This window comes from Buteo buteo, chromosome 5 (assembly GCF_964188355.1).
Source record: "Buteo buteo chromosome 5, bButBut1.hap1.1, whole genome shotgun sequence".
Taxonomy (NCBI): domain Eukaryota; kingdom Metazoa; phylum Chordata; class Aves; order Accipitriformes; family Accipitridae; genus Buteo; species Buteo buteo.
The window spans coordinates 36,610,724-36,622,933 of NC_134175.1; the positions used below are offsets into that span (position 1 = coordinate 36,610,724).

General features: G+C 67.6%; 2 protein-coding genes across 2 annotated transcripts; both read right to left on the minus strand.

The window, feature by feature from the left end:
* Positions 1-2,466: 2,466 nt before the first annotated feature.
* SLC11A1 (solute carrier family 11 member 1) lies at positions 2,467-8,562 on the minus strand. Its single transcript, XM_075029353.1, has 15 exons — positions 8,504-8,562; positions 7,767-7,900; positions 6,906-7,028; positions 6,455-6,574; positions 5,550-5,656; positions 5,388-5,458; positions 5,210-5,277; positions 4,921-5,076; positions 4,625-4,783; positions 4,365-4,454; positions 4,069-4,188; positions 3,440-3,589; positions 3,286-3,359; positions 2,666-2,819; positions 2,467-2,577 (listed from the first exon to the last, which is right to left on the minus strand). Exons 1-15 carry the CDS (start codon positions 8,541-8,543, stop codon positions 2,467-2,469), a joined length of 1,677 nt encoding a protein of 558 aa, XP_074885454.1. The 5' UTR covers positions 8,544-8,562.
* Positions 8,563-9,569: 1,007 nt separating this feature from the next.
* CATIP (ciliogenesis associated TTC17 interacting protein) lies at positions 9,570-12,114 on the minus strand. The gene is made up of 9 exons (XM_075029393.1): positions 12,039-12,114; positions 11,630-11,842; positions 11,439-11,494; positions 11,028-11,114; positions 10,681-10,851; positions 10,374-10,498; positions 10,202-10,278; positions 10,015-10,103; positions 9,570-9,788 (listed from the first exon to the last, which is right to left on the minus strand). The coding sequence occupies exons 1-9, from the start codon at positions 12,112-12,114 to the stop codon at positions 9,570-9,572; spliced, it is 1,113 nt and encodes a 370-aa protein (XP_074885494.1).
* Positions 12,115-12,210: the final 96 nt, after the last annotated feature.

Genomic DNA, 12,210 nt, shown 5'->3' on the forward strand with positions numbered 1-12,210 from the left:
ACGATCCCGCGGGGGAGCCGTGGCAGGGACCGGGCTGTGGCTGGGAACCGGGACACCGCGTCCTGCCACCTCCTCTGCCTGCTCTGAGGGTGGGCAGCGGTCGTGCCTCAGTTTCCCTGCCCCTCCGCGGTGCCGGAGAGGGAGGCAGCCGGCTCCCCTGCCCGGCTAGGAGGAAGAGGAAGGAAGAGGCTGTGCTTCCTCCGCTCTCTATTTTGGGCTGACCTGTGCTGCTCCTTTAGCCCAGGTGGAGCCGGGCAGGATGCCTGCCTCGTCCCCAGTGGGCTGACTGGCCTGGGCTGTGCTGCCGGTGGGTGCCAGGGGATGCTGCCCACCGTGGGGACAGCCGTGGAGGCCACACGCTGTCCCCACCAGGACCCCTGTCCCTCTGGCCGAATCCTTCTCTTCCTTCCGTGACGAGCCATGAGCAGGCAGCAGCCCCAGCTCAGCCAGGCCCTGCTTGTCCTCTAATTAATGTAATTAGGAAAGTCTCCAGGCCAGACGCCTGCAGCGGCAGTTGGAGCATCGCTTCCAGCTTTGCTGCCTGCTCAGGGGCAGATGGGGCAGCTGGGGAGCCCGGGGGGACATTGTCCCCATCTTGGGGTTGTGAGACAAGCTGGGGACACAGGGCTTGTGGGATGAGGGGCCTCATCCTGCACCCCCAGGCCAGGCCAGGAGCGGGCAGACCCCAGCTGGATGTATGGGCTGCAGCTTGTGGGTACAGGGCAGAAAGGCACCCCTGCCTCTGGGACCCCTCTGTGCCACCCCAATGCCCCCAGGCTGGGGTCCCGGTTATGCTGTCCCCTGTTCCCCCAGCTACCACGGCCCGGGGAGCTCTGCCCCACGGAGTGCTGACCCACAGCCGGGACCTCGAGCCGGGCACCTCCTGCTAAAAGCTGAGCCCACGCAGGTGCCCCCGGTCCGGGGATACCCTGGGGCGGGGGTCCCGGCCAGAAAAGGGTGATGCCCGCAGGCACAGCCCTAGGGACCCCCTGTCCCCGAGAGGAGCCGTGGGGCTGGACCCTGCACCCCCCAGCCCCGACCCCCGGGTGGGGGTGCCCCTTGCAGCCACCGTGGGGTGGGGGGTGGTCCCTGCTCCGCCTCCCCACGGCCGGTGGCGGCCCCGGCGACGGGGTTCGGCTGCGCCCCTTGGAGGGGGGGGGTGGACACACAGACGACCCCGCCTTTCGGTGGGTCCCACCGCTCTGGCTCCTCCTTCAAGCAGCCCGAAGCCGGGCCAAAGCGGGGGCGGGGGGGGGAGGCACCTCCCCACCCCGATCGGCATCGCCCTTTTAAGGAAGGGGAAATTCTTCACATAAACAAGCGCGGCCCCCGGGAGCGGGGGGGGGTCCCCCCTTCCCGGAGGTGGTGGGGGGGGAAGCATGGGACAGGACGGGGGGGTCAGCCCCCCCCCCAATTACCCCCTCCACCTCCCGGTCGTGCTGGTTTGGGAAGGGGGATTTTGGGGTTGCGGGGGGTGCTGGGGAGAGGGGGGAGCCTTGAAACAGCCAGGGAGCGTCTCGCAAGTGCGGACCTCGGCGGGGGGCGAAGCGCGGCGGGACCCCCCCCCACCCAGGGTGCGGGGCCGCGGGAGGAGGGGGGGGGCGACGGCCGCCCCCGGGGAGGGCCCGAGCGGCTCCGCATCCGCATCCGGCGGGGCCGGCAGGCGGGAAACGGGGCATCCGGGGCGGGGAGGGCACGGTGGGGCCCCCCACCTCCCCGCTCCCCCCGGGGGAATGCGAAGAACTGGGGCTGAGGCCCCCCCTCCCGCGCCCCCCACTGTCACGCGTGGGTCTATGCAACCACCACCACCCCCCCCCCGCCGAGCCCCCTCAGCCTGGGGCAAAGGGTCCGGGCCGGGGTATGGGGGGGGCCGTGGGGGTCCCCTCCCCGCCCCGGGGTCGCGCAGCAGCAGCGAGGCTGAGGCCAGGTTACAAACACGACATTTATCAGCCCCCCGCCGCCCCCTCCCCCAAATTTAGGAGCCCCCCGTGGGGCTCCAGCCGGTCCGGTCCGGGGGCTGGGGCCGGTCCCGGATAGCCGGGCTGGCCGTCCCGGCTCCCCTGGGGCTGGCCCCGCCGTCCCCGGGCGGCGAGGGATGGTTAGCGGTCCCGGGAGGTGATTAGCGGTCCCGGGCGGTAATTAGCGGTCCCGGGGGCCGGCGGTTCCTGGCACTAATGAGGAGGGAAGATCTCCGGGGCGGCTCATTCGCTGAAGCCTCTGTGCCAAGGGCTGGGGGCACCTCCCGCTGCTTCCTCCCCCCCCCCCCCCGCATCCAGCCTGAACCAGCACCCCTGAATTGGGGGGGGGGGGCGCACTAAAAACTTGGGGGGTGGTCTGCCCGCTGTTAACCCCTTCCTTGCTGGATGCATCTCTGGCCAAAACATCATCCCCAGGCTCAGCGTGGCATCAAATCAGTGCCCAGTGCGGGGGGGCCGTGCTGGGCAGGGAGGGGGGACCGGGGGTCTGTTACCGGGTCCCTGCCAGCACCGGCTGGTCGAGGGAGACGCCGAAGCTGAACCGGCCGTGGTGGCCCCGGGCCAGGAACCGGGCTCCATGCGCGATGCTGCAGGTCCAGATCTGTGGGGGCAAAGAGGGCAGGTCGATGGGCACCCACGGGGGATGCCACCCCCCACCCAGCTACCCCTTTGCGCGGTGCCAGCCCTACCAGGTAGGCGACGAAGGCCACGTAGGCAGCCAGCAGCAGGCCCAGGGGTATGTGGTACCCCAGGCCCCGCAGCGTGGGCAGAAAGTCCACCACGAAGTAGATATTGATGGCGCAGACCAGCCCCGTGATGAGGATCATCAGCACCTTCCCCGGGCTGCGGGCAGGGGAGCGGGCATCAGCGGCAGGGCAGACTCCCCACCCCGTGTGCCGCCGGGCACAGTGGTCTGGGGGATCTGGGTTTGTAGGTGAGCAAGACCCCAACTGGGACATCTCTGCACCCCACGGCCATCCTAGATCCCCACGATGGGGCTCTGGGCATGGGCTTTGGCCGCTCTCCGAATGCAGGGCTGGCAGCGCCAGGAGGGTGCTGAGGACCCAGGGATGCCCGAGGGCACCAGCCGTGGCATTGGGATGAGGATGGAGAGGGCAGTGATGGGGTCTGTCCCTCTCTGGCTGCCCAGGGCAGGTGGGAATGGACATGCCCCCCCCCAATGCCCATACACCAACTGCCCCCACGGCATGGTTTGGGGAGGCAGGATGGGCCAAAGGGAGGGTGCTTGCAGCCGGTGTGCCCCACTCTGCCCCCCCTGCCCCGTGCCTGCCCCTGCCCTGGCACTCACAGGCCGTTGGTGAAGTCCTGCATGAGCGGGCGCAGGCTGGTGAAGGTGAGGACGGGCAGGACGGCAAAGGGCAGCTGGAAGGAGAGGAGGATGAGAGGGGCATGGCTGCCAGGCTGGGGTGTTGGGGGGGCAGGTGAAGCCCCCCGCCCCTTACCAAGATACTCTGCAGGACGTTGAGCAGGTCATTCATGCCCGTGAGGTGGCGGACATCCTTGAAGGCGGCCACAAAGACGGTGGGCAGGATGGCGAAGGAGCGGGTGAAGACCACCCGGGCGAAGCGGGACCAGCGGAGCTGCAGGAAGCCCTGGGGACACGGCAAAACCTGTGCCCTCGCTATGCCTGGGGCATCGTGCCAGGGTGGCTCCCCCCAAACCCTGGCTCAGAGGAACACGGGGGGGGGCATCGCCCCCCTCTCCTGTGCCAAGGTGCTGAGCGGGCCCTTGCAGGGCTGCTGGGCCCCGCTAGATGTCAGCTCCAGCTCATTAAGCAAATGATCTCATTAGAACACTGCGTGGGGCACCCACAAGGTGCCTCCAGGAGAGGGTGTCACAGGGCGCGGGGGTGGCCATGCAGTGGCAATGGGTGCCATCGGGAAGCTGCCACCCACCGGGTGGGCAATGCCCCATGCCCAGCTCCCTGCAGGAATGGGGGGCAATTAACTCTGCCAAATACCCCAGAGCGGGGGGTGCTGCCCATAGGACCCCCCATCCAGGGCCCACCCATGATTCTCCCCCTTCCCAGCTGTTCCCCGTGGGGGTGAGGGCCAGCATCCCTGTCCCTCACCTCCATGACAAACTGCCCTGCATAGGTCCCGGTCATCGTGGAGCTCTGTCCTGCTGCGAGGATCCCAATGGCCCAGATGTACAGTGCCACCGCCCCGAAATAGCATCCCAGGATGACGCCCTGTGCAGGGACACTTCCATGGGCACCACAAAGCATTCCTCAGCCTGGGCACCCCATCAGCTCCCAGCCTTCCAGCAGGGTCACGGCAGCCCCCAGCCTCAGGGGTCAATGGCGGGGCGCGCTATGTCCCCCAAATGGGTACGGATGCCTGCTGGGCACAACCCAGGGCCACTCACCCCCTGGTAGATATCCACAGAGACCGTCTCATTGTTGTTGGGGAAGATGCTGGCATACTGGCTGATGCTGCTGTTGACACACTTGTTGTGCTGCAAGGCATGGCGGGCACGAGCGTGATGGCCACCCAGTAGCCCCCCCCAGACACGGGGGGGACACCCCCCCATGGGACACCCACTCTCCAAGGGATGCTCGCCCTGCCTTTCTCCACAGCTGGGCATAGATGTCACCTCCCTCCCCATGGGCGTGAGGTGACACTCACTACATCCTCGTTTCGCTGGCGGTAGAAAGCCTCGCCGAAGACAGCCATGACGAAGAGGTTGATGAGGAAGGAGACAAAGAGGGCCACGCAGGACTCGGTCAGGAAATACATGTTGGCCTCCCGAACCGCCTCCTTCTTGGACCGGTCGATCTCCCGTGTCTGGGCACGGCGGGTGACATGGGTGCCACAGGGTCAGGTGAGCACCTCTGTCCCACAGCCAGGACCATCCGGTCCCCACCAAAGTGTCCCCTGAGACACCCTGGGTAGCAGTACCCGTGGCAGTGCCCTGGTCTCACCTTGACCAAGGAGGAGTGGAGGAAGATGTTATGGGGCATAATGATGGCGCCAACGATGCCCACGGCCTGGAGCAGCTCCTCTCGCCCGCAGCCCGGGCAATAGGGCAGGAAAATGCCCTTCAGCACCTCCACCTGCCCCGGCCTCACCACCACGTACTGGGGACCGGTGGGAAGGGGCACTGTGAGCTGGCCCCCACCCTGCTGCAGCCCAGTGACAGTGGGGACGCCCCGTGGGGGTCCCCTGCCAGCACCCTGCAGGGAAAGTGGTGTCCCCAGCTCCCCCCTTCACCTCATAGCCGAAGGTCAGGGCCATGATGGTGATGAGAAGGCCGAAGAAAGCCTCCAATTTGCGGAGCCCTAGAGGGGTCGAGAGATGGGGTGGGACAGAGCGGGGGACACCAGTGCCACATTGGCATCAGGGCTGCCTGGGTGAGTGTCCCTCCCTGTCCCCTCATGCTGGCACTCACCGTACTTGTCGAGGAAGAGGAAGAAGAGGGTGTCCACGATGGTGATGAGGACCCCACCCCAGAGGGGGATGCTGCGGGACAGCGAGGGGGGGCATTGGACATGTGCCCCTCGGTGAAGAGGGGCCATGGGGGAGGCTTGGGGGTACCCGTGGGGCGGCTCACCGGCCGGCTGAGAGCAGGCTGAAGGCGATGGCTGTCCCGATCACCTCCTGCATGTCAGAGCCGATGATGGCAATCTCGATCATGAGCCAGAGCAGCACGCGGGGCACCTGGAGGGGCCGGGGCGCCGTGAGGTGTCTGAGCCCACAGGGGACTTGGTCCCAGGCGAGCTGGCACAACCTCCAGGGTGGAGACCCCTGTCCCTGTCCCCAAGCTGTGGCAGGCCACCCAGAGCGACATGGGGATGCCAGGAGACCCCTCCCAGCCTCTCCCACGACACAGTCTCAGGGTGCAAGATGGATCCTAAATCCCAGCCTACCCCCACCTCCCCATCCCTGCCCCAGTGGGAGCTGAGGACAGGACCCAGCTGCCTGGGTATGATGGTCCTGGTGGGGTGCAGGGGCAGAGGGATGTATCCAGTTCTCCTTTTGGGGACCTGTCATTCATTCAACACACCTCATCACTCATTCCCCTCCATCAAGATCCTGCCGACTAGACGGGACCCCTAGCCCCCCCACCTCCTTTGCCATATGACTCCCCCGAGCCCCCCCAACTCCCTGCACCAACGTGCCGAGGCTCGCCCCGCGTCTCGGCTGCGCGTCGCTGCCCCGACACCCGGGCTCACCCCCCCGGGGGACGCGCTCACGTGTCCCCACATTGGACCAGGACACCGAGGCAACTGCTTCCCCCCACCTCGTGCCGGGCGCCCATACTGCAGGGGTTTGTGGGCACTAGGTGGGGGGCACCAGGGCTGGGGGGGCTTTGGGGAGCCCCTGGGAGAGGTGGGGCTCTTGCAGCATCTTCCTGCTCCTCTCCAGCCCCCCCAGTCCCTGCCAGGACTGTCACCGGCCCAAGTGTGGGGTCCCCCCAGGCTGTGACCCCTGGGGGGTCTCCCCGTGGCTGCTCACCTTGGGGTAATAGAGGTAGCAAATCTCACCCAGGTCCTTCCCCGTCACCACACCCAGCCGGATGGCCAGGCGCTGGCACAGCAGCCCCAGGACGGTGGCCCACAGCAGCACCCACAGCAGCTGCGGGGGGGCAGAATGGAGGGAAGTAGCAGGGGCTGGGCACCAGGCAGGATGCGACTCCCCCGGGCTCCCAGCAAGGTTATCAACTAGCCCAGGGACACGGGAAAGAGAAGCCCAGAGAAGCTGGAGGTGGTCCCCAGCCCGGGCACAGGGGTGGCCCTCTTGCACCCCGGGGTGCCTTCCCCCAGTGCCAAGGGCCCCCCCGTGCCCTTCCCGCTCCCCGGGCTGGGGAAGCCGGTTCCCCATGGGGCTGGGCAGCCGTTGGCGCAGGAGAAGTTACGAAACCTTCGGCTGCTTCCTGAGCCGGGGGCCGGGGGGGCCCAGGGCTCACCTTGAACCCCGCCACTGCCCCGCACTGCAGGTCCGACTCCACGTTGCCCGGGTCCAGGTAGGCGATGCTCATGAGGAAGCCGGGACCGGTGAAAGCCCAGAGTTTCCTAAAGCTGAAACCGGGCTGGGACAAGGCAGCAGGTCAGAGCGAGGAGCTCTCATTCAAAACCAGTGTCTCCCAGTTGCGCTCCCAATGCCCTTTAGCCCAGTGCTGGGAAGCCCTGTGCCAGGTGCATTTCGCACACAGAAGACATTTCTTCCACCTGCTTTGGGGAAGAATGGCTGCCCCCCAGCCCCTCTCCGTCAGCAGCAGTGCAAGGGGGCAGCGAGACCCCACATCCCACCCGGGGACAGGTTGGACAGTAATTTCTAGGGGGGTCCCAGGCACCGTTAATTGCACCCCATGGGATCCCACTACCGAGTCCTCATTTCACCACCACTCCTGGCAGGGGAACCCCCATTCCTTCCCCTTCTCCCTTCCACCCCCCGGGACCAGCCGGGGATGGGGGTCCTGGCAGGGTGCAGGCAGCCTGCGGGAGCCCCACTGGGCTGGGCATGGGTGGCCCAGGATGGGGAGCCTGGGAGATGTGTGAGCAGCAGGGTGATCCCTGCAGCTGGGTAGCACCTCGCCCCGTGCCTCAGTTTCCCCATCTGGAAACCTTTAAGCATGGAAACGCTCACCCTAGGGCTGTGATTTGCCTGAGCCGGCTCTGGGGACGCTGAGGTCCTCAGGGCACGTCCCAGGCACATCTCTCCCCCTGCAGTGGCCCTTTGCCTCCCCACCTCAAGCTCCCTGCGGTACCAGCCCCCCACCCCATCTCTGCCCACCCTCAGATGGAGGTGCCAGCCTGGCAGCACCTACCTCGCCGCCCTTGGGGATGCTGATGAGTTCATCCAGGTAGGTCTGATCCCGGGTGCCAGGGTGCTGCAGGGGCACTGGGCTCCCAACGGTGCCATAAGTCTGGGCTTGGCCCCGGTTCAGGGACCCCGTGAGGCCTGGGGGGGGGCAAGGAAGAGGAGGAGGGGAGGTGGCAGCCTGCCGGGGGATGAAGACACTGGTGGGCTGGCAGCCCTAGTACCAGCTCTACTCAGTCCCACCTGCCCCTGCCCAATGAGCCCTGGCTCAGCCCAAAGAAGGATGAGCCCCATTTCTCCAGGGGGGCTGTGGGGGTGGCTATATTGGGGCTGTCAGTGGCTACGCAAAGGAGTCAGATGCCACTTCCAGCTCAGGTGTCCCTAAACCCCCCCAGTCCCAGCCCACTCTTCACCGGTCCGAGAATGAAGTGCATTTCTGGGCAGGAGGGACAGGAGGGGACCCTGCTCTGGGTCCTGCTGCTGGGTGGGCACGGAGTGGGGACAAGAGGCTGGTACTGGTCCCAATCACCCCTCCAGCCCACCCACGTCCTGGGAATGTAGGTGAAGCCTGGGTGGGCTTGGGGGAACAGAGGACTGGGCAGGTGGGGAAGCCAGGACAGACTGGGGAGGGAATGGTGACCACCGTGGTGGGGAAGCAGAGCCAGGGGTCCCAAGGCAGAGGAAAGGGGGTCCGGGGGAGGAAAGGAGGTGTGTGGGGGGAACCCCAAGTGTCTTGCGGCTCACCTGGCTCCAGTGATGCCACGGCTGGGCCTGATCTGGACATGGTGCCGGGGAGCCGTGATTGCGACACTGGATGCAATGCTTGCCACCCAGCTTTTAAAGGACCCCCTCCAGTTGCCCCCCCCCCACCTCCCCCAGGAGGAGAGGAGGAGGAGAGGAGGAGGAGGAGAAGGAAGAAGGAAGTCCTCCTTCCCCACCCACTGACCTGGGCTAGGAAAGGGGTGGGGGTTGGGTGCTATGAATGTGCACGGTCTCAGTTCCCCCACCCTGTGCCAGGAGGGGGGGACCCAGCACCTCCCTCCCCCTTGCCATGCATACGACGGGGCACCCACACCAGCGTGCCCAGGGGTGTGGGAGCATGCCTGCGTGTGACCGTCCATCACATGCCGGGGGTCCGGCTCCTTTGGCGGTTGGGAGGACAGGGGACAGTGTCCCGCAGGGTGGGGAGGGAGGGCTGGCTCGGCGGGAGTAGGGGAAAGGCCAGAGGAGCGGGAGCGAGGAGGAAGCAGGCGTGCGTTGCACAAGCGTGTGAGCACGTCAGAATGCACCCTCAGCTGCTGGGGGAGAGCACCCAGCCAGGCAGGCTCTGCGGCGCAGGGTGCTCATGCCACCCCCAGGTCGGGGGACACCCCCCCCCCCCCAAAGACGGGGTGCTCAGTGTTGTCGCAGGTCAGGCTGTACCCGCAAAAGTGGGGGACCCCATCCTGAGGACCCTTGTGGCTGCAGAGGTAAGAGGGGGTGCACCCATGGGTGGCTGGGTAGTACCAGCTGCCTCTCCGGGGCACCCCTCTGCCGGCCGGGCTGTGCCCCACAGAGAGGTGGGCATCGGGGCTCTGCCCCTGGGGAGATGTGGGGTGGCCTGGCACAGGGATGCGAGCTTGGCCCTGCCCCAGGCTATGCCCTAGGCACCCCCCACCCCAAGCGAGGGCTAAAACAGCTGGGAGGGGGACAGGGGGTCTTGCCCAGACTCACATGGAGTGGGGGTTAGCACGCAACGTAGCAGCCCTTACCCTCCCTGTGCCTCAGTTTCCCCAAAGCAAAGGAGCCTGGACAGGCAGTGCCAGCAGCTTTATTCCCCATTAGCCAGAGGGTGGCAAGGTGGGGGGCTGGCAGCCACGGTGGAGGCAAAGGGGGTCTCGGGGGGCTGCTGGCGGGCAAAGAATTGAGCGGCGAAGGAGACGGGGTCACAGGGCTGCTGGAGGAGCAGGGCCTGGAGGAAGTCAGCCAGCAGCACCTGGAGCTCGGGGTGCTGCTGGATGTAGGTGGCGTGGGACGCTTGCAGCTCCTCCTGCGGTGGGGTGGGCAGGGTGGGCATGGGCACCAATGTCCCCCCTCGGCCACTGTGCCAGGATGGGGGGGCAGGATGCCTGGGCCCTTTCCCACACTTGAGGAGGTGGGGAGGGAGGATGCTGGCCAGCCTGCCCCCCCACTGTGCCCCCAGGGCATCCCAGGGGAGACCCTGCTGGGAGTGGCACAGCCCCATGTCCCCATATCCCCTTGTCCCCCCGTCTCACCTTCCTGTCCAGGAACCAGGAGCAGAGCTGGATGTCCTCCTCCCCGTCCAGGGGCTGTTTGGGGAAGGGGGGCGGGGGCTCGACCCCACCTGGCAGCAGAAAGACAGAGCAGGGTGTTCCCCACTCGGCTGCCAGACAGCAGGCAGGGGCTGCCTGTGCTGGGGGCACAAGACTCCCCCCTCAGTACCTGCCTCACCGAGGACAGACTCATCCTGCAGAAGCACCAGCATCGGGCTGCCGACCTGCACCAGACGGGCCAAATGCCTGCGGGTATGGGGGGGAAGAGCCAATCATCCCCCTCCCGGGTCCCTACCAGGCTGGCAGGGCTGGGGGTGCCCCCGGCCAGACCCCCACCGTACCCGCTGGGGAGGAAGCTGCTGTGCCACACGGTGGAGATGCCTGTGCTGGCGTGCACGGCTCGCTCGATCACAAACACCTCTGCCTCCACTGAGCCCACTGCCTGCTGCTGGATGCCCAGGGCACGCTGCAGGGGGCATGGCCAAGGGTCACCCTTGTCCTGGAGTCCCCCCTGCCCCCAGGTGCCATCTCCATGCCCCCCCATGCTGTCAACCACACTGCTCACTGGCACCTCCCGCAACCCACCCTGGCACCCCCAACCAGACCCAGACCCCCCACCCCACAGGCCCCCCCGGGCCGGTGGCTCACGTAGCTGGAGGTGCAGAGGTGGCCCTTGGTGTCGATGGCCGGGAAGATGAGGCCGGAGGGCACTGCCTGCCGGCATGCCAGCACCCGCAGCAGCAGGAGGCTGGCACCCTCCGGCAGCAGCCCCCGCATCTTGTCCCGGCCATAGGAGAAGCTCCAGCACTGTGGCTCTGCCTGCAGAGAGACAAGGCCACCTCGTGGAACAGCCACAGCCCCATCGTCCCAAGGGACAGCACCCTCTGGAGCCTGGGGGCACCCCTGGGTGGGACAGGCCAGCTGTGCCTCCCCCCTCCCCAGGATGTGCCCCATCTGGGGGGCAGAGGGGAGAGACACCCCCCCCCCAGCCTCACCTCTCCCTCTCGGAGGGTCTTTGTGACGGTCATCCCATGCTGGTGGCTCACCATGTGGGTCCTCCTCTCCACTGGGTGTGGTCTGAGCTGCCGGAGAGGTGGGGGGCACAGGGTGGGGGGGCAGAGCCAGGGCACTCCCTCTCTGAGGTGGCACACCCCAGCTCACCCTTCAATCAGGGTACCAAGCCAGATGCATTGTGGGAAACTCCCCACTCCAGCTGCCACCCAGAGTAGGGGATGGGGACCAGGCTGGCGGGACAGAGCTGGTGTCCGAGCCGGGGAGGGGACACCAGGCTGCCCACAGCGACCTTGCTAGGGGGGCAGCCCGCAGGAGGGCATCGCTGCAGGGCACATGCCAGGGCAGAGGGGCAGGACACGGGGAAGGGGACACGCCACCGCCACACCGGTCACCTCCAGGCGCTCCTGCTCCTCCTGCTCCAGGGTCTCCAGCTGCGGGGTCACATAGGCTGGCAGAGCAGAGCCACGCTCAGCCCACCCCGCTGGCACTGCCCCCCATCCCAGCCCTGGGGACCGGTGGGACGGGGATGGTCCAGCCCCGGGGAAGGAGGTGCGGGGGACACCCCAAGCAGCCCCCGGCTCACCTCTGAGGGTGCTGGAGCCGGGCACGCCGTCCTGCCTGCTGCGGGTGCCGGCTTGCACCAGGAGGCAGCTCCGCACCGGCTCTCCCGCCCGCTCGTAGGGTGCCCACCGGGCTGCCACCCACCGCTGGCCCCCGGCCCGGTCCCGTGGCTGGTCCCCTGCGGCCACCACCTCCAGCGTCTCGGCGAACAGGCAGCGCTCCAGCTCCTCCGGCCCTGCCCGGGGGGGACCGTCACCCCCGCCCAGGCCCCCCCCCCCCCCCCCCCAAGCCAGCTGGGCTGAGCCCCTCACCATTTATCCGGCTCAAGCTCCCAAGTCCCCCCCCCCCCCCCCCGCTGCACCGAGGACCCCCCCCGGGCACGGCCTGGGGGATAAGTGGGAGGCCGGGGGCGGCGGGGGGGGGGCACCCACCGATGAGTCTCAGGAACTCGGCGGCTGCCTCCGTCAGGGCTGGGCTCTCCTGCCGGCACTCGGGGGGGGGCTCCATGCCTCGCCTGGGGGTTCCTGCTGCCGGACCCCCAGGTGAGGGGGGCAGCATGTCTCCCCCAAACCGTGGTACACCCCCCCCGGTGCCCACATGTGT